Below are 27,693 nucleotides of genomic sequence, written 5' to 3'. Positions count from 1 at the left end.
AAATCTCCAGGGAAAAAGGAGAGATGAAAACACACCACAGGCACATCTTAGAGAAGAAAGTTCTGGGACTACCTACACCTCATCTCTTTCCTAATCGTAATGGAGGGGGTATAAGAAAATATTTATGACCTAAAAAATCCTCCTCTGTTTTTCAAGAACAACTAAGGCTTCTTGTCCAGTCTGTTTCCTTTCGGGAAAGTGACATCAAGCGTGACCTTTTATCTGACCTGGATTTATTGCTTATGTCACTGGTGGTGGGATGGGATATGATGAAGGATTAGGATGGAGAGTTGGGACAAACAGAGGGTAGATGTGGAGACTTATTCTTAGAATAAGGATCCAGCATATATAGTGATGAAAAGTTTTACCTTGAAAATAGAAAGTCATGTATACTTTTTAAAGAATGCTCTATCTTTAGGTATTATCTATCTATCTATCTATCTATCTATCTATCTATCTATCTATCACATATCTATCTATCTAACCATCTATCTATCTGCCTATCTATCTAACCATCCATCTATCTGTCTACCTATCTATCTGTCATCTCTATCTTCCTGTCCATTTATCATTTATATTCTGCCTATATAGTACTTGCCTGTACTTTGAAAAGTACACATGTAGGAGGATTAAAATAAAAACAAAGAAGTTTGCACATCATGTAGTGAAGGGGAGGGGATAATTGTACTAACAGCCTGGAAAAAGTAGTTCTGGCAATTGAATATTTAATTTAGCTTAAGCTTCTGGCAACCAAGGCAAATTAAACAACCGCTATAAAATATAAGTAGTTATTGTTGGTGAAAAGAAGTCCACTATTATATCAAAATGAGAAAATATCCCCTAGCACTAAATTCTAAAATCTTATTCATTTACATAAAAGAAAACCTGTAACAAAAAATACAGTGCTTTATACAGCAATTTTGCAGAAGATGCAGAAATGTTTTTCACTCGAGCTTTGTTATACGAATGTTGGATATAAAAGCAGCAGCCTTTAACAGAAAGGAACTGAAGACCATAACCTGCTTTATCCATTAGTCTTCTGAATAAAAAAAAAAATTTAAGACGACGCCAAAATAAAATGAAACAAAACAAAACAACAACAGCACCTGTCCAGCTCTAAATTTTTATAGTTCTATGGCTCATCAAGGTAGGATTTTATATGTAGCACTCTTAGGCTATAGTTCAGACTGTCACTTCTGAGTTAGGATTCTTTCAATTGTGAACAAACAAACCAACAAGAAAACACACACACAGAGAAATAGCAACCAAGAGTGCCTTGAGAAATTAAGAGAGGCACCTGGCTGGGTTGCTAAGTGGTTAGAGAGTTGGCCTGGACCAAAGCATCAAGGGGTTTAGTTCCTGGTCAAGGGCAGATACCTCAATTGCAGGTTCAATCCTTGGCCCTGGTTGGGGCTCGAGTGGGAGGCAACCAATTGATGTCTTTCTCATGTCGATCTCTCTCTCTCTTTCTTCCCTTTTTCCTCCTCTCCCTCGCTTCAACTACCTCTAAAAAAAATCAATGGAAAAAATATCCTCAGGTGAGGATTAAAAAAATAAAATGAGGGAATCTATTGGCACATGAAACTGAAAAATCTCTCAATATCCTAGTTTCAAGCGACAGTTTGACCCTAAAGTTTGCAGCATCACTAGGGCTCTGACTCCTTTGCTGTTTTCCTTGACCTCCATCCTCTTTGCTCTGTTATCTTTTCCTTCTGGTTAGCCTTTTTCACAACAGCAAACACTTCTGTTGCAGGTCCTGGGTTCCTCACATTTCAAATCCTATGCTTTTAAAATCAGAGGAAGGAAAACAAAATCTTCTCCAAATACTGAAGTGAAGTTTAAACAATTAGCATCAGTTGAGAAACTGATGTCAAAATATTATGTTGAGTAAATTAAGCCAGATACAAAAGAATAGATAATTTAATATGATTTTCTAGAACAGGGAAAAATTAATCAACCATGATAGAAATCAAAACAGGGGTGCCTTTAGGAGAGGGAAATTGACTGTACAGGGACACAGAGGAACTTTCTGGAGTGAGAGCAATGTTCTATATTTTGTTCTGGGTGGTGGTTCTACCAATGTATTCCTTTGTCAGAACTCATTGTACTGTAGACTTGTGATATATGCATTTCACACCCTTAGAAAAGAAAGCCCCGATACTAAGAGAACATGCTGGCTGATATAGGAGAAGTGACTGAAGTGGGCTGACATCTGAGCTGGGAGACGGGAGTCTGGCACAGTTGGCTTAGACACCGCTGAGAGGTGGCGGTCAAGTCCTGGATATATTTCTAATCGGGGCCCAACAAAATTAGCTGATTGAATGACTGTATTGTGAGAGAAAGAAAATCATAAAGGCTGACTCCTGGGTATTGGCTCTGGCATCTAAGTGAATAATGATACCGTTTACTAAGATGAGATAGAAGCAGTGACAATGGAGGTTTGAGTGAAGGTATAGGTGGGGAAATCAAGACTTTGGTTTTGAACTTGACATGTCTATCAGAAATGAACATGGAACTGTCAGGTAGGCAAGTGGGAGTCTAAGGGCGGAGTTTAAGGGCAGCTCCGGTGCAGATATAAATTTAAAGTTATGGGACCGGTGAAGACCTCCTGAGGAGAGAGGATAGGTAGGGAAGAGAAGAGGACAGAAGCTTGGGACAGGCTGAGATTTTCCAGAGGAGCTAAGATTGTGTAGGCATGAGGAGTTTCTAGGAGCAGCAATGAGGAGCAAGAAGGGTTCTATCCTTCCTGCGGACTGTGTACGATATAGCAGGTGGGGAAGATATGGCCACTTCTTAAGAGGACTGCAGGGGATAAGTGTGATTGGGGACTCAGCCAAGTTTGTCATCAGCAAAATCCTTTAGATCCTAAAAGCCTTTTTCTAAACAGTTCTTTGATCTTCTTGCTCTAACAAAAAGTTAGCTGTCCTCAGAACATCAAGGCAGGGTTCAGTTAGAACAAGATACTCCAGGGAATGTTCAAAGAAATTGAGGAGATAGAGAAGTTAGGAAGTTAAAGAGATTGGGTAATGAGGGATGACCTAGCAGCTTTGGATGTCTGGTGGTAGAAGCACATTGAGACTAGCTTTGAGGGCCTTTTAGGGGCACATGAGCATTTAATCCTAATTGGGGCTTTCTCTTAGCACCTCAGCAATTTGTGGTGATGAGTCAAAGAGTATGACCTCTAAAAACTGAGTCCCGTGGGCCTTCTTTAAATGCCCTTGGACAGGTAGTCTCACCAGGAACCTGGGCCAACTTCCGTCACATCCCTGAACCAATCACTGTGGCCAGGAAAATGGGACTACAAAGACTAGGGATGCCTGAAAGTCAGGAAGGGATGTGGGCTTGTGTTTGTGTGTGTGTGTGTGTGCCTGAGCACTGGGGCTAACAGAAGAGGTTGCTGAGAGCTCTCAAGAGACAAGAGAAGATGGTTACTGACCAGCCAAACCCAGCTCATCTTCATCAGAGCCCCTCCCCCAGCAACCAGCAAACATAGTACAGATGGCAGAGCAACTTGAATGGATGGATCCATATAAACATGTCCTCACTCTAGGAAAATGACAGGAAGCATTACCTTTAATGATGGAAAAAATCGTATGATTTGACTGGCAGTGTTGTATTCTAATTGGATCAAAGAGGAAATTGTTTTGTAAGTTTAAGCACTTATCCATTGCAAAGTCCAGAACATCTAATAGTGTGTTATCTCATTTTTGCTAATAATTGTCTTCAAATATAATTGCTCATAAGTACATGGGTCAATTTATAAAACACTTCTTTTTTTTCCCCCCACAGGAAGAAATGAAAAGATTGCAGAATCCTTTAGAACAAGTTAATGATGGAAAATATTTACTTGAAAAGTAAGTTAAAAAATACTTCTCACCACCACCCTGGAAATTCAGTTATTTGCAAGCTTGAAAAGCTTGTATGAAAAAAAGAAACACTACCTGGCAAGGCAAAAATAAATAAGTAATTTGGCAGTTCCTTATGGTATAATTGTGGTCAGGACCCAGAAATGTGTCTCATTTGAGATATAGTTAGATAGATTCATGACTAGTTGAGCTATGATACACAAGCTATATTGATTAACAGTAATATGATGCCTGCAGATATCTCTGGTGGTATGTTTGAGGGCTTGAAACTTAACCCTGCCCTGTCTTTGGCTTTAAATCAGGGATGTGTATAGAAGCCAATCATAAATTTGTAAAAAAGTACACAGTTTACACTAAAACTAATAAAATGAACAAAGTAATGCCGCAGAATGGAACAAAACTGAGCTGAAAAGAAAGCAAGAAAGAGTTGAAATTAAACGGAGATAAAAATATAGTCTTCCATTTAGGCTTTTTAAAAATTATGCAATTAGAGCATGTGAAAGATATTCTGATTTCAGTTTGGGGGTAAATATTTAGAGATTTTTATCTGATGTTAACATGAGACCGTGATTTTATGTGGCTTCTAAAAAAAATTACCACAATATTAAACTGTTTAGTAGTCATGCAGTGTCAAGATAAAAGAAGAAAAATTAGCTATCATTTATTGAATTTTTACAGCGTACTCTCTATTAGTGCTTATAGATACTTCCTCATGGAACTCTGATGATAGCCCTGTGATATAGGCATTGTTATTTCCATTTTACAGACCAGGAAAAGAGGCTCAGAGAGCTTTCAGCACTTGTGTAAGTATGCTCAGCTGAGTGGTGAGGAAGGATGGGAATCAAACCCTGGTCTGAATGCCACCAGAGCCTCTGCTCTCAACCACTCGCTACGTCTGAATGTCAAGCCCGTGTGAGTGTCACTCTTGGCTCTGGGCACCACATTTTAAAGGCACAGTTTATTTATTTATTTTTCTTAATCATCACCCAAGGATATTTTTCCACTGGTTTTTAGAAAGAGTGGAAAGGCAGAGACAGAGAAACATCGATTGGTTGCCTCCCGCTAACGCCCCAACCAGGGCCTGGATCTAGTCTGCAACCAAGGTAGGTGCCCTTGACCAGAATCAAATCTGGGATCTTTCAGTCCAAGGGCCGTCGTTCTGTCTACTGAGCTAAACTGGCTAGGGTTAAAGGCATATTTTAAAGGCACACCCCCAAGAGTACCAGAGGAGGGCAATTAAAATTTATAGGATTCTGAAATCACGTGAAACTACTACAAAGGGCTGAGGATGTGAGGCTGGAGAAAATAAATCTCAGAGGAGACATAATGGCTATCCTTAAATATTTGAAGGGATTTTCCTTTAGAAGAAGGGCTAAATTGCTCTTTTTACTCTAGGAAGAAAATGAGAATCAATGAGAAGGGTTTATGGAGAAATAGTTTGTGACTCAGAAAAAGGATAGCTTTTGTGAAAACCCAGCCTGCCCAACAGAAAGGACTTCTCCATTAAAGAGTGAGCACATAGACACTGGAAGGGCCCAGGAGAGCGTAAATGACCATGCATCTGAGATGCTGTGGACAACATTCCTGAAAATGGAAAACCTTGGGCTTCATTTCTCTTTCTGCTTTTTCCTAGCTTTGCGGGTTGGGAAAAATCACTTAACCACCCTGAGGCCCACTCTCCCCATCTTTAAAAATGAAGATAATAACAGTGGCTTGACAGTCTACCGAGAGCATTAATGGAGACACGTATGACAAGCATGACAAGTGTGTCTTCAATGTCAGCCCCTTCCCTTTCCATCTGGGGGCGGGGGTTTTTTGGGCTAGATAGTTTCTCAGGTTTATTCCATTTTCGTGACTCTAAGGATTTTCTGTCCCCACTTGAAGGACAGCTTAAGCCCTTTGATCAAACCAAGTTTCTGCGTTACCTATGGATTTACTTTATCCTCGTTATGTCTGTTCTCATTAATATGCATAAACAAGAGTAACAGTTCAATTATTCTACCCCTTCTCACCACCACTATCATTAGCTCTATGTAAGCAATTGCAACTGGAGAGCTTTATGCTGACCTACAAATAAGATTTTTCTTCAGTGGAGATTAGTGTTGTAATGACATGATCAGTGGTCCTTCACCCTGGCTGCACTTAGAATCACCCAGGGAGTTTAATAAAAATGTCCTGCATAAGCCCCACCCAGACAAATTGAATTTGAATCTCTGGGGGTGAGGTCCAGAGATCAGTATTTCTTAAAAGCTTCCTGTGTGTGAGTCTAATAAGGAGCTAGGGTTGAGAACCAGTGGTCTAGATGCATTTTAGAATCCGTTTGGCCATTCAATACTCGCGTGCAGCCTAATTCTCTGAGGACACACTTGCTCTGTGCTTTTCAGCCCATTAATCTATTAAATCTGGCTATGCTGGCTTTTCATTATTGATTTCAATGTAAGAAGTGAGCTCCGAAAGTTTTTTCCTGTTAATTGACCACAGCTCTATATTCAACCTCTCACCCACACCCCCACACCGGCACATACCTTCCCCATCCCACTGTTCTCAGGAAGATACGTGGAATATATGTGGGCTTCTGCCTCCTCCTCGCTCCCCTGTTCTTTCGTTTCATGATCTAGAGGCCTGCAAAAGCTAAAAGCTTCTGGAAATGGCCAGCCTGCTTTGCATGCTTGCCTTCTCCAATCATGATTGAGGAATTCGAGGGGTGGGAGTTAAAGCTACTCCCAAAGCACGCAGGCCTTTGGGGTAAGTAAGCTTCCCTTCCCTACTTGTCCAGGACAGAGGGAAGACAAACAGTGGCTGCCTGCCCTAACAACTAGACCCATTTGCCTAGAATTCTGGAGACTTTTCTGGTCTGCTTTTAGGGCAGGGCTGTGTCCTTGAAAGCTGTCAGATTTGATTGAAAAATTGGTGTACTTTGAGTGAGCCGATTAAGCATTTCATTAAAGCTGTAGCTGACTTAGGTGCTGATGTAAATCATCTCAGCTACTTGAAATGACCGTAAGTTAAGTGAGAGCGGTGTCATAGCACTTGATGGGTTATTCCCCCTTGGAACATTACATTTATTCTGAATGCTCAACAGGGTTTTGTGGTAGGCAGTCCGTTTGAAGGGAGGGGAAGCTGTAACTCCATTCTGCTTGAGACCACGTATAGGGCCAATTGAGTGTATTTGTGTACATGCACGCGCACGCACACACACACACACACACACACACACACACACACTTTGAAGGCAACAGAGAAGAGCAATTGACTAGGAGACTGCTTATGACTCTATTGTTTTTTATAATCATTCCTTAACTTATGTAGGACCTAAGGCTGACAGCTATTTTTTTTTTTTATAAATATTGGATTGGGCTGGGTCTTTGGTATGAAATGTGTGATTGCAAGTTGTATATTCTCCTGACATATAATCATGTCATCACCCACAGGCAATTATTGATACCATGCCCTAACGTTATCTAATTTAAGCCCACAGGCATTTGTAGTTTATAGTGTGCTGAAGATGTATAAATAGTAACCGCAAATTAACAAATTTGTTAATATTATTAAAAAATGTTCTCTATGAAAATTTGGTTGCTACAGGCCCCCACAACACCTCACCTATATACCTCTATTGCTCAATTAAATAATTTGTTATTTGGGGGTTTAATTTACAAAATCTTAAAGTATCCTTGTTATAAGGCTGTTGTCCCTACAAGAACATAGAATTACAAAACTGAGACTTTATATGCCTGCCAACCGTTGATTAGGTCCCTTTAATAATGTCCATTGCATTTATAATTATGTAATATTCATCTTCTAGATTGTAAAACTCTAAGAACAGGGACCATGTCTAGTGCTTTCACGGTTGTGTCCCACATGCTTTACATCATTCCCGGCACAGAATATAGCCAACATATCTAAATGAGAGAATAAGGATGGAATATATAATGGACCCTGAACACCGACAGCACAGGGGTGCTTTTTTCCTTGCCCCTCAACTTCCCAGCTGGGTAATTACAAAGCTATCTTGGGCTGATGGAGCCACCTAGTGGCCATATGTGAATTTATCTGCTCTACCATATTTTCCCCATCACTTGCTTATTCCTTTCTCAGGAGGGGGAGATAAGTGCATTATCCTAATAATGCCTCCAGCACAATGTGTTTTTTTCTCATCTTTTTCTTTTCTTTACTATCACCATAATTGTGGTCCTCATTATCCGGCCAATTTGAATACCTTTCTAAATATATATATTTTTTATTCTCCTTGCTCAATGCCACTGCAAACCATCCTTAAATATCCATTCAGCATGTTGTCCTGGTTAAAATGCTATATGTTTTCCTGCAGCAATGATTTCACACTGCAGGTCACAAATTCATTGATGGTTTATTAAATCAATTTGATGGATAACCACTGACCTTAAAAAAATTTGAAATATAGTAAAAAAAAAAAAAATACCAGAGAACAACATATGTAGTTGGGGAAATAATGCTTCATTAAACGTTTGTTTCAGTTTTAAACGCGCACACCTTTACCACATGCATGTGTATTGGGTTGGGCTGTCAGATACTTTACTTATGAAAACCACAGTTAGTAGAATTATGTTTAATAAGTCTGATATTAAAATCCTCCAAGCAGTACTTTGTGGTAGTGAGACTTGAGTTTTAATGTGGTTCCTTCCAAGTTTAACTTAAACTCTCTGAACCTCAGATTTCTCAGCTGTACATTGGGGAAAATAATAATTGGTAGAGGCTACTGTGAGAATCAAATAATGCATGTAAAATGTCTATGACAGCTGTACACATTATGTGGCCAATCACTATTCGTTTCCTGCTTATCCAAACTTATTCCTTTTACACTCAACTTTTACCCTCCACTTCCATCAAATAGATATCTTTATGGTCTAACAATAGTCTGAATTTTTTACCTCTATGCCTTTATTTTAATGTCTTCCTCATATGTATTACCATTCACATAGAAATTTACCTAATTCCTATCCATTCTTCAAAACCCAGCTCAAGTGCCACCTTTTCTGCGAAGCCTTCCTTGACCATTGTAGCACCCAGTGATTGTCTTATACACTCATTAGGAGCAGTTACTGTCTACCTCTGCCTTTCTCCGGGGCAGAGATTCATGCGTTGAGCACAGTGGGGGAGCTTTGGAAAAACTTACAAGATAAAAAGGGGGAAGATTCGATGGCAGTGGCACCATTGGAGATGAATGAGATCCTCACTACAACTTACTAGTTAGACATTGCCATGGAATTTATAACGTTCTTTTTATCCCGCACACCCCCCCCCCCCCCGCAATGGTTCAGTATTCTTTTTTCTTCACTTAAGGGAAATGATTTTCATGCCTTAGATATGAATGTTGAACTGAGTGGTTGAAATAAAAAGAACAGAAAAGGTAACAGGAAAAACAACATTTTATTTCTATGGTATGGTTATTTATCCATCATCCATCAATAGGAATTTTTAGGACTCTGTTAATAAATTAAAATGAAAAAAAATTGAATATGTGTCTGCTTTTAAAAATAAATATAAATTGGCAGTATTACTGCTATAGATGTTACTTTTCTGGATTTAGCTATATTGAGACATTATTTCTGTTTGCAGTCACCAGTTGGCCATGGATATGGAGAATAATATTGAAAACTATCACCTCAATCTACAGCCCTTGGAATCAAAAGTGAAAATGTAAGTTATTTCAAAGTTTACATTAAAGCAACAGTGTTAAAGTTCTTGTTTTATTAATTTCTGAACTACTCTGGAGTTTTGTGGTGTAAGAATTACACATTTATTTATTTCACATTTATGTGTTACACATTATTTCCTCTCTGGTCTAAGCAGCAACAAAGCTGTTTGGGGCACACAGCAACATCTGCTGGATGGTGTAGGGCAGTGGTCGGCAAACTCATTAGTCAACAGAGCCAAATATCAACAGTACAACGATTGAAGTTTCTTTTGAGAGCCAGATTTTTTAAACTTAAACTATATAGGTAGGTACATTGTTATTAACTTAATTAGGGCACTCCTAAGCTGGCCTTTGCTAAAAACGTCCTCAATCTGATTGAGGTATGTTTGCTGAGGTTGACACCTTCCAACTCTCCCATCCACACTCGTCTTGTATACTTGTCTCACCTATCTCCTTTCCGAAAACCAACTTCTGAGGATGGGCCACGAAGTTTTCATCACACTATACATGCGCGCCCACACGTGGTATTTTGTGGAAGAGCCACACTCAAGAGGCCAAAGAGCCGCATGTGGCTTGCGAGCCACAGTTTGCCGACCACTGGTGTAGGGAATTACTTGATTGTCATCACTTCATTTCTTGGTTTTTCTCCTTCAGGCAGAGTACTGTTCTTCAACTTCCACTAGCATTTTCTACTTTCTTTCATCTTAGTGATCAAGATGGTTAATTCCATCTTGGAACAATGTGGTTATTTTTACCTCAGGGTGTTTCTTTTTTTAAAATATATACTTTTTTATTGATTTTAGAGAGGAAGGGAGAGGGATAGAGAGATAGAAACATCAATGATGAGAGAGAATCATTGATCGGCTGCCTCCTGCATGCCCCCCCACTGGGGATTGAGCCTGCAACCCAGGCATGTGCCCTTGGCCAGAATCGAACCTGGGACCCTTCAGTCCGCAGGCCGACGCTCTATCCACTGAGCCAAACTGGGGCCTCAGGGTGTTTCTTGATCATACACACACACCCTTTCAACTCTCTTCCTTCTTCCTATGTCCATTCCAGCTCTCATCTAAATATTTTGGAAAAATGTATCATGTCTTTCTCATTTTCTATCCTTTTATTTTTTACTAGGGGCCCGGTGCACAAAATTCGTGCATGGGGCCGGGGGAGTCCCCCTCAGCCCAATGTGCACCCTCTGTCACGTTTTGTGATCCCAGCCGCTCCGGGTCTAGGCATGGGCCTACAGGCTCCAGGTGGCCTGGCTCCTGAGGATGCCTGTCTCAGAGACACAGGCCTTTTGGCACCTGCGCGTGTGCAGCCATGGAGTGAATACCTCCGCCGGTGCCCATGAATGCACTGTAGTGGGGCAAGAGATTCCCCTGGCTTCCTTGCACACCACCCCGACCCAGACTCCGTGGCGTCAGCGCGTGCTGCCCTGACCCCGGCTCCCTGGTGCCTGCATGTGTGCCAGCCAGGCAGGAGCTTCCCCGGGGTCCATGCATGCCACCCCGCTCCCCCGGTGTCCCTGCGCGCCACCCCGCCCCCTGGCTCTTTGGCACACACACTTGGGCAGGAACTTCTCCAGCATCACCATGGCGACATGGGGGAAGCTCCCACCCCAACCCGGTCTCCCCGGCACCTGCGTGCATGGTGACACAGGGGAAGCTCCTGCCCCGGCTCCCCAGTGTCTGTGTGCGCCACCCCGACCCTGACTCCCCAGCGCCTGTGCCTGACCCTGACTCCCCAGCTTCCCCAGCATCTGCACACGCCACCGGTTCCCCGGTGCCCATACACACCACCCTGCTCCCGGCTCCCTGGCACCTGTGTGTATGCAAGTGGCCACAGGCCCCACCCCCAGCTGCCCGGTGCCTGTGTATGCAAATTAACCTTCCAGCTTTGTTGGGTTAATTTGCATACTCACTCCTCATTGGCTGGTGGGTGTGGCTGGTGGGCATCGTGGAGGGATGGTTAATTTGCATGGTTCTCTTTTATTATATAGGATTCTCTCTTACTAAGGCCAAATATTAGTCCCCTTTCCCCACTGTGTGTGACTATTGCATTAACTTTGCCAAAAAACACCTCAATATCAACAAAACTGGAACTAATAAGATACAAAGTGAGACAGGCATATTAAGGAACAAAATGACAACCTTTTAAAACCACTTCTAAGTAGAGAAGGGGCTGTCACAATCCCTTCAAAAGCAATTTTAAACTATTCACGCCTGTTCTCTGTGAGCCTTCCAATTCTGATTTTCCTTCGGGGGCGCATGTAAGAATTGTCACTGAGGGTGTGTATAATACACACACACACACATACATACACAGACTCAGCTTAATGCTCCAAGAAGCATGCTTCTGAGAAATGAAGTATACCGGCGCTTGGCCAGGATCACGGATCATTTGCAAAAAGCCCAGAGGAATCTTTACAGAAGAAGCTACCTGAAGAAGGGGGCCTTGCCGTGTACAATAAGCCATTGCTGGGTTTAGGAATGGAGACAGAAATGATGCAGATATATCATGTCCTGCTGGATGAAGGCAAATATTAACACACACCACTATAAATCTGGGTTAACCTTGGTTACAGTAAAAAGCTTGCCTCTGAGCGAGCACAGTGGGCTACCTCTCCAGGTGAAGTTCAAACATGGTTTCGGAACCCATGGGGTCCCCCCAGGAAGTTCTGTGTTACACTTACTCAATGAATAATGAATCAGGCTACCAAGTCATTCTCTGTAAGCAGTATGTCAGCCTCACTACACAAATGTTAGTTTCCAGCCATTGGCTGCTTTATCCTTAAGAGCTTTACTCTTGTAATAACATCCTCTTAAAGGAAAAGCTGGAAAGGAGAGTTGGCTGGCTCAGAAATTGGGATGTTTCATTTGAACATTGAAATGAATTAGGAAACCTCCCTGTTGTTTCTTAGCTTTCATCATCTCTAATATGTAGAGGCAGAGGGCCAGGTGCCAGGAGGAGGAACAGGCAAGGAAAATAAAATCTCTGTGTCTGAGAGTCTAGCCGACTCAGAAAGTCTGAGATTTTATGTGTAGCTGGTTTGATGGAGGAGTCTCAGCTCAGTGAGGTGCAAACGGAGTGGCTTTATCTCTTCTAATAACTCTGGACCCCATTTCCACTCACGGGAGGGGGATGCGGGAGAGAAAACTTGATCTTGCCCAATAATGGAATTCGAGTCCCATTGGAGAGTTTAGTCCAGTTCAGTGACTCTTGTCTAATCTGGTTATTAAATTCTTAACTGTCATGACAGGTTAAACATCTCCCCTTCACACACATCAGACTTTTCCTACAGCTGTGCAGCCTACTCCCCTCTCCCCCCTCTCCCTTTTCTAATCTCCCCATCTGCCTTCCTTCCTCTTCTCCTCCTGTCTTGATGTCATCTCACTCACCACTCATTTGCTAAACACCAAGGCATCCCCAGTCTTATCATTGATGGTGAACATTCGAGCTACCAGATAGTTGAAGCTACCAGACAGTTATTTTAAAACAACTCTGTGAGGTTATTTTATTGCTTGTGGGAAGGGCCATTGGATCCTTCCCACCCCACCCCCCACCCTCCCACCCCCCGAACTCCCCACCAATGGTGTAGGCTGTCTACCCCAGGATGACCTTGGCATCATCCACAGGGAGAATCTTGGCATACCTCTACCTATCCCCACTTTCCAAGAGATGTTCTTTAGACCTGCAGAGCATTGGGTGTGAAAGATGGGGCCTTGCCCCAGGTTGTCGAGTCACTGCCAAACGTCACAGGCTTTTTCTTAGGGTCTTCTCATTTCTGTTGGTAGGACCCAGCTGGACATCTGCTTTCCCCCAGGGGGTAGAGGGAAGTGATGTTACTATACCATAAAATCCGCTATCCTGGAAACTCTCCTCCCCCTTCCCTGATGAGGAGGAGCAAGTAGTAGGTTTCAATTAAGGTTTCTGGATAGTCTAGCCCCTGCAAGTCCTGAGATGGGATGTATGTTGGCAGGTCAATCTTTGAACGTAAAAGATTGCCGGGGTCCAGCCCCAGCGGGTCCAGGGGTTCCCAAAGGCGTGGACGGAGTCGGCGAAGAAGGAATGACACGGAGACAGCGTTCAGTTGATCAGCAGCCTCGCCAGGATCTCTAGCCAAGTTCTGGTCAGGATCTCCAGCGAAGTTCTGGTTAGGATCTCCAGCCAGGTTCTGTGTCCATGTTCTCTTGCTAGGTTCTCCAGCCAGGTTCTCCAGGTTCTCCAGCCAGGTTCTGTAGCCATGTTCCCTCACTAGGTTCTCTAGCCAGGTTCTGTCCAGGTTCTCCAGCCAGGTTCAGTCACCAGGTTCTAGTCAGGTTCTCTTGCCAATTTCTGTAGTCAGGTTCAGTCCAGGATCTTTTGCCATGTTCTCTCAATCTAAGTTCTGTGTTCTAAGTTCTGTGCCTCTTGGTTCTGTCTTCTAAGTTCTGTGTGTAGGTTCTGTCTTCTTAGTTCTGTGTTCTAAGTTCTGTGTCCTAAGTTCTGTGTCTTGCTGTCTTGTTATATCTGTATTTATACCAGTTGATTCAATCCTATCAATCTCTATTACAAAGGTTAGGGCGTTTCTTATCTCCATTCCAGGGAGTAAAGATTATGTAGCTTAAGCATGATTGTTCGTAGTTAAAGTGATTAATTACCCACCTGGCACTTAGTTAAGAGGTTTTATTCCCTCCCTAACTTCAGGGGAAAATCCCTACCTGGGGAAACAACCTTTCTCAGAGACCTTGGTTAAAACACATAGTGCCAAGAAAGTGAGCAAACATATTAAGAACAGTATGCCATATATGCCAGGTCCCTTGAAACAGCAAGCATGGACCGGCTCCCGGCAAAAGATAAAGCAAGATGAGAACTGTTCTCAGGTGTCGCTGCCTTTACTGTATAGTGCACTAGTGGAAACCCTGGATGGGGGTTGGATGGGTCAGGAAAGGGTCTCAGTTGTTTCCTCATATTCAGGACAGCATAAAAAGGAAATAATATGATTAAGAAAGGCTAAACCTACATGTGGCTGTTCCAAGTATAATTGGAAGGAAGGAGGGGTGGAATTTAGAAGAAATACCAGGACGAGTGCATTGCCTGGTTCATGAATGTTAAGAGACAATTTTGAGTTTTAGACTCAGACGATCAAAGAACTGCATCAAAAGGGCAAAAGCAATCAAGATTGCACAGCTATTAATAAAAAGTCATGTTGGGGAGGGAAAAGGCAGGTTTTCTGAAGATCAAGCAAAGGCAAGCCTCTCAAATCAGAAAACTTAGCTAAAGCAAAAGTAATACTGAAAGAGCCACAATGAAGGCTCTCAGCACAACGCTAAGACTAAGGATGAATGTGCTTAAGAGCCAAGACTGGATCAAAGGTCTGAGAATGACACCCACATCAAAGGAGTGGGGGTTTCAGCACAGAGGCCTGACTGGCAAGGAAGGAAACAGACTCACCAGATCCCATCATTGAAAAGTTGTGCATTGACTGCCTGTGATCCCTCTCCTTGTGTTTTAACAATATGTTTATTTTGTGATGAACAACATAGAGATCTATTGAATCCAAATCTCCTTTTTTTCCACTTCAACTTTGTTCTTTTTATTTATTTTTTTAAAACGTATCTGTATTGTTGAAGGTATTACAGGTGCCCCCTTTGTTTTTTGTTTTTTTCCCATTGACCCCCTCCACCCTGCACCTGCCCCTCCCAGGTTTTCACCATTCTATTATCTGTGTCCCTGGGCTATACATTTATGCATATAAATTCTCAGGTTAATGAGTTAATCACTCCCCCTCTCCTCCCTCTTCCCCCTTCTGCGGGGGGGGGGGGGGGGGGGGGGGGGGGGGGGGGGGTCCCATTCCCTGACTGGAGGCAACACATACAAATAATCTTTTTAAAGTTTTCTCATTAAATTGTTCAATTCCTGTCATTTTTATTAATATGTGTGATTTAATGATGAAACATTTAGATTCTAAAAAGGAGACACACACAGGAGAAAGAAAAGAATTCCCTCCAAAATGTCAAAGGTAATTCTCACTAAAGCCTTATTAAATTGGATTTGCTTAAGAGTAATGCCTAACAACTTTAGTCAGAAGTTTAATTAAGAAAAGAGAGGTTGAGAGCATGGACTTTGGAGTTAGAGAAACCTAGGTTCAAATCCCAGCTCTGCTCCTTACCCGTCACCTTGGGAGCACTGTTTACCTCTCTGGGCCTCAGTCTCACTCCTCTATAAAATGTGAACACTGACCATGTCGTAAATGATTATAGTGACCTTTCAAGGAGAAAATCCAAGGAAAGCATTTAGCCTAGTGTATCTTCTCCATGCAATTACACCTTTTCAAGTACATTTTTACATCAAATTGGGCTAATAGAATAATGCCAGTAAAGATCTTTAGGAATCCTGCATATCCTATCAATGGATACAGTTTGCACATGTTACTTAAAAACACTTGAACACGATTGATAGTCTTAAGCAATTATAATGACTTATCCAGGCGCTCTATTTGTCAAGTTTGGGGCTAAGTGACTTAGAAACCTTGTCCTTGACTCCTTGCAAGAATTACAAAGAAGTTATTATTATTCTCATTTTGTGGATAAGCAAAATATAGGCCAATTAGCTTAGTACTTTGCCCAAGACCACAGCTAATGAGACATAAAACCTACATCACTCTAAGTGCATTTACTTTCTGGGGGGAAATGATGAACCCACCTCCACCAGTGCACACAACAGAAGCTACAGCTACAGAGGGAACTATTTCCTCTGAAAGCAAAACCCTAAAAACTGGCGGAGCAACTCCTTCACATTGACCAAACAAAATGGAAACCACGCAGAGCAGGTAGGAAAGGCCATTAACCACCCAGTGCAATGATTCACAGTTGGGAGGAAACTCAAAACCTGGAGCTTCTTCCTGAGGAGCAAATGGTTCACACCCCAACTTTTAAGACCAGCACCAGAAAGATGAGCCCCCCAAAATCTGGCTCTGAAGACCAACTGGGCTCATGCCCAGGAGACCCATGGGCTAAGGCAAACTGAGGAACAGCTCTTTCTGTTTTAATCCTCACCCAAGGGTATGTGTTATTTTTTAAAAATTGATTTCAGAGAGAGGGAGGGAGGAAGGGAGAGTGAGAGAGAGAGAGAGAGAGAGAGAGAGAGAGAGAGAGAGAGAGAGAGAGAGAGAGAGACATTGATGTGTTGTACATGCCTGAAGCTACAACTTGGGTATGTGCCCTGACCAGGAATTAAACCCACAGCCTTTTGGAGTACAGGAGGATATCCAAATAATGGAGCCACTGGCCAGGGCGGAGGAGCAGCTCTTCAAGGGCTTGTGCCCAGACTTACCCTCCCCAGGGCCCAGCGCAGAAGCAGCCCTTTGAAAAATGCCCAGATGCTAGGTGAAAGAGACTCATTTGCTAATTTTAAAGCACAGGTCTGAGGGGCAGGACCTGCTGAGATACTCTCCAGGGATGGAGTCTGGCTGGTGCCATCTTCCTGCCTCCCTCTGCCTTGCTAAAGCAGGTAGGGGCTGTCTTTCTCTCTCTCTCTTTTAAATTTGTTCTTTTTATTTTTTCTTTTCTTTTCTTATTCTTTTTTTTTCTGACTGTTATTGTAAAGGTGACAGAACCCCATTATGGGATTCTTCTTTACCAGAAGCAGGCACGCCCAGCCTACCCTCACCTGGCCTCGGATGGCATCTGGGGTCCTCTTCATGTCTTTAGTATTGCCACATTCTCTTGTAAATTAAAAAAGGAAGAAACTATCCATCCACTTGGAAGAAAAGAAGATTGAATGCTTAACCTCTGACTTAAGGAAAACTGATACATCACTTTCCAGATTCCATAGAGCTAGGAGGGATGCCTCAGTGCAAATCCACCCGTGCAGACCTCACCTCAGTTTTGACCAGCGGTGTTATGTTCTTTAAAGGTGTCACACTGCCCTCTGGTGCTCAACATGCTAAAATGTAATATCTCAAGTGGCCACTATTCTCTTTCTATATTCTCTGAATAATCAAGGTGAGGGAGTGAGAGAGGGAGAGGGAGGGAGGGAGGGGGGGGGGGTGGAGAGAGAGAGAGAGAGAGAGAGAGAGAGAGAGAGAGAGAGAGAGAGAGAGAGAGAATTCTATCTTAAAAATCACTTTTAAAATGTCAGAGGTTTCTAAGCCCTTGATGGGCAGACTTTGTCAGCAGGATCCTGGGAGACACTCAGCTACTCAGCACTTCCAGCGCTTGGGAGACTGTGGAAACCACTGACAGCTTCCAAAAGATTAATACTCCTCAATAAAATGGGTCCCCCGAAGAAGCCACAAGACCCAGGCGTGCAGTCTTACAGGCCTTCTTTGAGATTATGCATAAAATCTTTAAACCAAAGAAAAATAACAAAGGATGCATCACATAATGAAACAGTGACCACCTAGAGCCCACACCAGGGTCAGATCCTACTTTAATGGGACCTAAAGTATATATATAATTCGGAGGGCCCTTTAAAAAAAAAGCCTAAAACATATCTACCTTTGCAATTTTATATAAACCATGAAGAACCTTGTAGGCTCTAGCAGAAGCTTCTGGCCTCTAAGTAAGTAAGGGCCCCTGAGAGTTAAATTTCATAGTTTCAGAGAAATTGGCCTCGGATACCAAGGTATTGTTGCACTGCAGCTTCTGGATTTTTCCTTGAGCATTATAATTTGCAGAGCCTTAATAAATTATGCAACACAGACACACTCAATAAGGTGGTAGCATTTTTTGTGTTCTTTATGTCCTCTGACTGTTGAAAATTGATCGTTTTTGAACCATTCGAGCCAAATGAAAGGAAATCAGTTTGTTTATACAGAAACAACTTTAATGACTTCAGTTGTATGTGGAAGAATGAGAGAAGATCAGACACTTCCGGGAGTCTAGAGGAGATGGTGAAAGAATTAGTGCAGCTATTTTAAAAGGCTGAATCCTGACACTTGGTCTTTATGTTCAGCTCACTCCCTGGAGAGGACAGATTGTGTTCACTGATCACTTGTAAAAATCTAGATGTTAATCACTAAGATTACAAGCCAGTCCAAGTGGGAAAAAATCACCTAGCTTTCACAAAGAAGACGTTTCTAAGATGCAGAGACAGAGAAGCAGTGATCAGACTGTCAAACCTCGGAGGGAAAGTAGGGGAGGCTGGGGGTTAGGGGGAGAGATCAACCAAAGGACTTGTGTGCATGCATATAAGCCCAATCAATGGACACAGACAACAGCGGGGTGAGAGCATGAGTGGGGGCGGGGGGGTTGGGGATTAATGGGGGGATGAGCACACGCATGTAATACCTTAATCAATAAAGAAATTAAAGATTGAAAAAATAATAATAAACGGAATTATATAATATATATAAAAAAGAAGAGGTTTCTATTACCCAGAGCAGAAGATGACATTTTTTGGATACTAAACATAGGAAATAAGTTTTTTAGAGCCTGGACGGTGTTGCTCAATGGTTGAGTTTTGACCTATGAACCAGGAGGTCATGGTTCAATTCCCGGGTAGTGCACATGCCCAGGTTGTGGGCTCAGTCCCCAGGGTGGGGCTTGTGGGGGGCAGCTGATCGATGATTCTCTCTCATGATTGATGTTTCTATATCTCTCTCCCTCTCCTTTTCTCTCTGAAATCAATAAAAAATATAAAATAATTAATAATAATAAAAGCATAATATGCTAATTAGACTGGATGTCCAGAAGGACATCCTTCTGACCTTCCAGACAAAGCTGGGGCTATGAGGTGAGTCCGGGTCCTGGGTGCCAGAGGGAAGCTGGTGCCGGCAACCGGGGGAAGGAAGGCCTACTCTTGCACGAATTTCGTGCATCAGGCCTCTAGTAAAGTAATAAAATAAAAAGTTTCCTTAGATGAAATCTCAAGCAGCCACTTAATCACACATTACTTTAATTTTCTGAGTAGTACATAATGCTCTTGAATATTTTTTCTTCTCCATTTCTTTATTTATCAAACATTCTCTGTGTCTTTAAAATCCGTGACCACATGACTCTTGCCTATATTGTCCCAGGGCAGGGCCACTGCATCGTCCAGAACCCAGGGCTGACCCTGGCACAGAACAGTCCTCCACAGTGCTGTCCTGAGTGAACGAGCAAGTGTTTTGTCAGCCTGTGCATTATTTTCATTTGAAATATAAGATGAGAAATGGAAAGATTTTGTGTTCCATAGATCAAAGTACATTTACATGAGCAGAGCAGTTTCACTTCGATGGACGACTTTTTCTGACTCAGTTGATACTTGTGGACTGATTTAGCTTAGTCATGGCTATGAAAGTCAAACCAGTAAAACAGAGAGACAGTCGGGTCTTCTGATTTCTGTGCCACATTCCGTGTGTGCCATTTCCCCGGCTCCAAAACCACTTCCTTCAGACTCCTTGTGCCGTCTAAGTCTGTGTATTATGACAGGGGAGCGACACAGTGTGTGTGCTGTTTTATTATTATTATTATTATTATTATTATTATTATTATTATTTTTGTAGCATTCAGCGAGCATGGCGCGAGTACCTGCAGCGGCAGGACCCCCTGGAGAAGAGGTGCCCGTCCCCGCCCTCCATGTCCTCGGACAAGCTGAGCAGCTCCGTCAGCATGAACACCTTCTCCGACAGCAGCACACCCGTGAGTGCCATTTTCCTTTCCATGGTCTGACGGGCCAGGCCAATCCCCTGATCACTGGGGCTTTGGCTCCAAGAGAGCAATCTTGGGATGTGAGCGGGTGGCTTGTGTTTGGAGGACGTCCATTGCTTATTTGCTGAATGTGAACCCATGGTGAGGGTTTGCTGTCGCCAAACGAAGACATGATTCATAAACACAGAGTGAACTTTATCAACTCTGAGGGAAATGATGCTTTGGACATCAACCTAAAGTACTCATTTATGTGTTTGCCTTCCTCTATTACCGAGAGTACCTTCCTTTTCTTTATAACAGCATGCTCCATTTAGTCTGTGCCTCTGGTGGTGTTTTGTGGTGCTAATATCATAGGAGATTAGTTTGGTTGTAAAGATCATAAAGAGAACTTTTACAGAAAGTATTGAAAAGGATTACGAACTCAGAGGTTACAACTTGAATGCCCACAGGGGCCAGGTAAGTGACCAGTGTGACTGATGGGGGCCGAGTGTGCGCTAACTGAGGGACACAGGCCTCCCTGAATGGCAGCCCCGTGGAGCTCCCGGAAGTGGGTTGCTGTGTAGGGATACAGGATGGCTCTTGTCAAAATTCATCTTCTTTCTTCAGGGGAGGCCAGAAATCCAGAATTTTAAATGTCGGCAACAAGAAAATTTAAAACATATCTAGACCATGTCTGCAGACCACACTTGTTCCAAGGGCCACCAGTTTAAGATCCCTGGGTACACAGTTAAGGAGTGGAACAACCTGCTGGAAGTCTTTATTTAAACAATGACCACAACCAAGTGTGGTAGGAAATAAATGATTAGGTGATTATAATGTAGAGTTTTGCAGATTTAGCCGTTGTCATAATTTATGAATAGTCACTGGAATACTGGAAGAAAAATGAAGTAACTATCCAAGGGTATTATTTTTAAAGAAATATTCCTTAACAACGTTGTAATCCTGTTATTTTTCAAAAGGCTTCCCAACAGCCAAAATAATGTAGTCACAGTGGGAGCACGCAAAGGTTACTTCGAAATGTTTTCAGATGATTGCATTGTGTATTCTTTAATGAACAGTTTTATCTAGTTGTTGATTCTAAAGAGAGAGCAGTAAGTTGAGTTTATAGCTGTGCAAATAACAGTGGCAGAAAATCTATTTTTAGCTCTCAGCAGAAATTGAATACTTAGTGAATCGGCACTTTTTAAGAGAGTTTTTGGGGGGAATGAATTGTCTTAGTTGCCCTTAGTATATCACTAGAGGGCGCACATGAACCACATTGGAAAATGGTTGCGTTCAGTAAAGTTTATATTTAAGTCTTGATTTGAGAGTGAAAAACAATGTGAAAATTGAGTGTTTGGGATACCTTCTCTGTGCAGGTCAATAGAAGGTGAAAGTTAAAAGGCTTTAAGATTCTATGTGAATGACGGACACTGAATATCATAAATCAGTGCCTGTGGGTTAAAGTTTGTGTTTGCTCTCTGTGCACTCCCACCTTGGCTAAGCCTGTCACAAACAGATGCACTTCTTCTAATAACCAGCTGACCTGGATGACTCCGTGTGCTGAGCAGAGAATGAAGTCTTTCACATACTTCTGCTCCGATTGTTTTGGTTACGCACAATGGTTAATATAGATTTAGAATAGTTCTGCTTGCCCTGCTGGTGTGGCTCAGTGGTCGAGCATCGACCTATGAACCAGGAGGTCACAGTTCAATTCCCAGTCAGGGCATGTGCCCGGGTTGCAGGCTCAATCCTCAGTGTGGGGCGTGCAGGAGGCAGCCGATCCATGATTCTCTCTCATCACTGATGTTTCTATCTCTCTCTCCCTGTCCCTTCTGCTCTGAAGTCAATAAAAATACATTTAAATAAAAAGAATAGTTCTACTCTACAACATATATCAACAGTAATGTTTCAGTATGAGCTCCCAAATTCATCATCTTGATAAGAGTGGAGCCCTTACTAAATGCAGGGTACTTTGCCCTGGCTGGTGCGGCTCAGTTGGTTGGGCATTGTTGCGTGTACCCCGTCGGTCACCTGCCCGGGTTTTGGGCTCGATCCCCAGTGAGGGGCTTGGGAGAGGCAGCCAATCGATGTTTCGTTCTCACATTAATGTCTCTCTCTCTTCCCCCCTCTCTAAAAATCAATTTTAAAAATCTTTTAAAAAAATACCAGATACTTTACTAATGCTTTCTGTGGATTATTTCATTGAATCCTCTCAATGACCATATGAATAATTATTATCTCCATTTTACAGATGATGAAAATGAGACTTAGAGATATAATTAGCTTGCTCTGGGCCACACATCTGACTGGAGCCCACTCGCTGCACTATTCCATCCTACTGTGCCACTTGAAAAAAAGACTGTTTAAAGATTATTTTACAATTTAATAGGTATAAACAGTGAATTAAATAATTGAAAAGAGAATCCTTGCTTGATTTTATAAATTGCTTAATTTAATGCTCTTTGATTAAAACCTCAAGCCTCAGCTGCTCAATGCCAAATTGAAAGAGCAACAGGAGGGAAGATAATATTAAGTATTATTAGCAATTTGCATATTAAGTACCATTATACCACAATGTATCATGTGGTAACAGAAAAAATTGTTTTTAGAAATAGCAATTTTAAGCCTGGCCTGTGTGGCGCAGGTGGTTGAGCGTCGACCTATGAACCAGGAGGTCACATTTTGATACCGGTCAGGGCACATGCCTGGGTTGTGGGCTCGATGCCCAGTAGGGGGCATGCAGGAGGCAGCCAATCAATGGTTCTCATCATTGATGTTTCTCTTTCTCCTTCCCTATCAACTTCCTCTATGAAATCATTTCTTTTTTAAGAAAAGGAACATGGTATCTATTTAAAAAAAGAAATAGCAATTTTGAATAACTGTTACCATAGGTATCAAAATAAGAAAAAAAGTAATTAAAAATAAAATAACACTAAAAATATTGTGATTGCACCGAGGAGAACAGTGGAAAATGCTTTGTGTGCTCTTTATTAATCAATTTCATATGACCAAACACTTATTCTTTTAGTTCCCAGCTCTGAGAAATCTGTAATTTGCCTCATAGGATATCATAGAAAGAAAGTATAGTATGATATATTCTAAACTAGATTGGTAACCTTCTCACAAATAATTAGCCTACTCCTGCAGATAAATCCAGAAAAATCTTTGAATTGTTTGGAGACATTCTCAGTCCCATTTGGCTTGGATTGGCTCCATCTACCTCAGCCTTTCTTCCTGGTGATGCCCACTTTCTGCCGTTGGTTCTCCATATTTTATGGTCTGGCCTATAGGGAGCAGTGTGGCTCACAGGGTAAGGCCCTAGACCACCTGACTTAAAATAGCAGCTCTCTGCTATTTTTGTGAGTCTAAGACATAACACCTGAGAGGTCCCTTTTCATCGGCAAACTGAAAATAACAACCATCTCAGAGATGGGTTAGAGTCACTGTGAAGATTAAATGGCACTACATATGTAAAACAAGACACATGATGCTTCTCCATAAATGTTAGCCCATTCTGAATCTGCTCTTAGAAAACACTCCATGTGTTCAAAATGCTGAGGAACAGTTGTGAAGAACAGAGGTGGAATTTTTAACTTGATTCCAACTGGGGAGGCACAGTGCCTGTTTCTGATTCACCAAATGAATCCGTGAAAATCAAATTATCCCATAGAATATGAGCATACACACACACACACACACACACACACACACACACACACACATAATGTGTATTCAGAATGTATATGTATATTATGAGATTGGAGCTGCACATTATAAAAGTAATAAATTAAGCATTTATTTTAGTGTTGCTCCTTTTAAAGACTAATTTTCAAGATCCAAAGGTAAAACCAGGCACAAATCCTTTTGCCTTTAAATGAGTGGCCTCTTCTGAGAGGCCACACCTATATACTTCGTAAAAGCAAGCCTAGATCATTTTCCTCCCTTCTGACTGAGGAAGAAGACATGGGAGGATCTGCAGCAAGGTGGGGAGAATGGGGCTACTTGGCCTCACCTCTCTGGCAAATCAGTGTAGGAAGTGCCATTCCAGTAGCTGCACACCCCAGCCTCCAGGTTTTGATTCTCTCCTGTTCAGGAAGAATTGCAGTTCTGGGCAGGTTCAAGGGCAGTGGTTTGGGCCAGTTGAAGACCCTATTACCTGGAAAGAAGGCTGTGGAGCCCTCATATCGATGGCACTGATTGAGTGGCCCTGGCTTTTAGCATGAGTAGCTGGGTAGTTAGCAAGGGGCATCCAGGTGGCCCACCAAACCTTCCCAAGTATACTACCAAGAGCCAGCACTGCCCATTTGCCAAATGTGCTTGTGCACCTACATTCAAACTCCTTCATTAACCTCCAAGTTTTATTTCCTTTTTTTTGAGATTTACAATTTCCAGGCTTTAAACACATCAGGAAAATTCTAGTGACTGAAGGGAGAAAGTATTTTTACAAAGTCGCACTTGTTTTTTGGGGGAACTCGGGCCCTAAAAGGAATTCCCTGGTACCCGTTCCAATACATATAATCTTGAAAGCTATAAAGTTATAGGGAATGTACGCCTTGTGCTACCTAATAATTTAGTAACCTAGATTTTCCAGGTCACAGCCAAGTTATAGTATTATGCCCAGCTATTGTTATAAACTTAAGTCCCATGATTCTAATGTCTGAGCACCCCAATTCTCAGATCCCTGAATAGCAAATTCTTTGTTAGTCTATTTGTCTTAAATTTTGGTTCAGGGAATGCAGTATAGAATCATATGTGGAACAGAACTGGATCTATTTTTCTTTGAACCAGGCACTTACAGGACCAATGTTTTCTCTTCACAAGTCTTAGAAATGATATTATGTGACATATAATTATATATAACAGTTTGAATGAATATATGTATGTATAAAATGTCTTTACATCACAGACACTCTTCTTTTTATGTCTTTGAATATGGGTGATAGTATACACTTATTTTCATAATTATCCTTTTAACTTAACGATTGGAGGACATTTTTCTTCACAGGTTTAAAAATGAGCATTTTTTTGAGGCACTGCTAATATTGAGCATTTCCAGGGTTCAGAATGATATACAAAATTGACAATTTGCTATTTGATATCTAACTTATTCATCTATAATAATATAATAAATCCCCCTTAGCAGCCTCAGAGTTACTGACCTGTGAGTATAGATTCAAAAACCTAGGCATTACGTGCCCCATTTTGATAAAGAGCATGGAGAAAGAACTTGATCTCTTTGTAGTTTACCTCAAGTCCAGTGTCCACATTTGTCCTCACGTGAGTCCTGTCTTTATTCTGCAGCTTAGATGAGATAAAGTATTGAACCCCTAGTTTAGACCCAGAGTGCACCCTCTGTTACAAAATCCACTTTCATTGTTACAAATCAGCATGATACCCATGAGGTGGGCATGAAAGATGCTTTAGGATCCAAGGAGAAACTGGATGGGGTGGAACTGGAAAGCTTATTGCAGGGGTAGGCAACCTTTTTGTGAGTGTGTGCCAAAACCAGCAAAATCTCTGACTCAAAATTCTTCTGCGTGCCAACCCTAATTTTTTGAGAACATGTTACGCCTACTTGATATCTCTTAAGGTGTACGTATGTGAAGAACCTTGGAGAAATAATAAAATTCATTCGAGCGACAAAAACACAGTATATGATGATGAAAAATACATTTATTTTTTAATGTATACATGTACACTGATAGTCCGACAGAAAACTTTATGACTCCGTTTGATATTATCAGTGGGACTTTTGCTGCTGCATCACTGATGACAGAGATTTTACATCAGGTTTATATTTCGTGACCTTCAGAGATATGCACAAGCTACTACTTTCATCCGTCAGGCTACTCCTATTACGTGACTTAACAAAATTCATCACTGAGAACAAAGATTCACAATTGTAAATGGAAGATTATAAGAGAGGGTTTTGTGTGCCAGCAAAAGTTACTGGAGTGCCATATTTGGCATGTGTGCCAGGAGTTGCCCACCCCTGGCTTATTGGCATAAGGCTCTTTTAAACTTTATTTTTTAAAAATAAGACATCTTGCCCTAGCTGGTTTGTCTCAGTAGATAGAGTATCAGCCTGCAGCCCAAAGGGTCCCTGGTTCGATTCTGGTCAAGGGCATGTGCCAGGTTGTGGGCTCGATCCCCAGTAGGGAGCGTGCAGGAGGCAGCCTATCAGTGATTATCATTGTTGTTTCTCTCTCTCCCTCTCCCTTCCTCTCTGAAATCAATAAAGATACATTTAAAAATTAAAAGTAAAAAAATAAGACATATTTGTGTGAAGGGGGCAGAGGAGGCATGGTTATTCACATCCCTGAGTTGGGTCTTTATTATTTACTCACTCATTCAACAAATATTTGAGCTGGGCAGTTGCTAAGCAATAGAGGCACAATGATCATCCAAATGCATACAACCTTTACCCTTGCAGAATTTACATAATTCCCCAGCCATGGTTGGAAATTCTCATAAATGCACTGATAACTTATAGGAAATACTCGATATTTTACTGATCAATTGTATAGAAGCTTGAGGTATTAACAAAAACTTGACTGCTGAAACATCTTCTAGAGCAGAATTTCCCATCATGTGGTAGTTGGAATAGTAGTTTCATAGGATATTGATGGGTGGCAATTGGGGGAAGGGTGAAGTAAATCAATTTATTTACTTCAGGACTTCTTAGAGCAGTGGTTCTCAACCTTGGCTGCACATTAGAATCATCTGGGAATCTTTTTAAAATCCTGATTTCTGGGCCTCATCCTCTGGAAATTCTGTTTCTTTGTTATGGGGTGAGGCCACAACATTAGTAACAAAGAAACAGAATTTCCGGAGGATGAGGCCCAGAAATCAGGAGTTTAAAAAGATCCCCAGGTGATTCTAATGTGCAGCCAAGGTTGAGAACCACAGCCTTAGAGCCTTCTAGTTAACAAATATTTCCAATCTGCAGGAAGGGTATTTTGATTTTATGTTTTTCCAAGCTTCTCGGACCCTGAAACTCATTAAGAGTCACACCTTACTGAACTATTGATCCATGGAAACTTCAGGAAACACTATCCTAGAGTTAATAGTTGTTGAGGAAAATTCCAAGTGTTAGAAGTTTTTTTTTTTTTTTTTTATGACTCAATAACGTGTATATGAACTGAACAATGTATTTGGAAAACTTCCTATGCAATTTTATCTCCTTTTTATAGGCCTGTATCATGGAGCTGTATTATGCAAATGAAAAGTTTATTAAGTTAGATCACGTATAAAACTTGTTACAGCAACTGGCTAGTGGGTAAAGACCAAGTCTTGGCAACAGGATAACAGTGTTAGAATATGGGCTTTTAGGGAGTCAGTAAGTAACTGTTTTTAGCTTCTTAATTTCAGAACTTATTTTGAAAGACAAGAGATTTAGGCAAAGTGATATCAAAATCTCAGCTTTATTTTCTGTCAAAGCTGGATTTGAGGGAATAACTCTGACTTGTGGCTCCAGTGGGCTTCCTACTACTGAACTTTGGATTTAAGGAAGCCTACCAATCATAGGACACACTTGAAAACTGCCGGCCTCCCCCAC

At 41.7% G+C, this 27,693-nt stretch overlaps 1 protein-coding gene across 2 annotated transcripts in view; it reads left to right on the top strand.

Moving 5' to 3' along the window:
- The first annotated feature begins 3,793 nt into the window (after nt 1-3,793).
- Nucleotides 3,794-27,693, top strand: part of LOC118675455 (IQCJ-SCHIP1 readthrough transcript protein) — a 511,967-nt gene continuing 488,067 nt past the window's right edge. For both annotated transcript variants that reach the window (XM_036348275.1, XM_036348276.1), the window contains exons 1-3: nt 3,794-3,854; nt 9,465-9,545; nt 20,009-20,144. In XM_036348275.1, coding sequence (XP_036204168.1) covers nt 3,796-3,854; nt 9,465-9,545; nt 20,009-20,144 — 276 coding nt within the window. In that variant the 5' untranslated portion in view covers nt 3,794-3,795. The remainder of the gene's footprint in view (nt 3,855-9,464; nt 9,546-20,008; nt 20,145-27,693) is intronic.

This window comes from Myotis myotis, unplaced genomic scaffold (assembly GCF_014108235.1).
Source record: "Myotis myotis isolate mMyoMyo1 unplaced genomic scaffold, mMyoMyo1.p scaffold_m19_p_2, whole genome shotgun sequence".
Taxonomy (NCBI): Eukaryota; Metazoa; Chordata; class Mammalia; order Chiroptera; family Vespertilionidae; genus Myotis; species Myotis myotis.
Note: the sequence above shows the minus strand (reverse complement) of the source record. Positions and strands in the feature narration are given on the sequence as shown.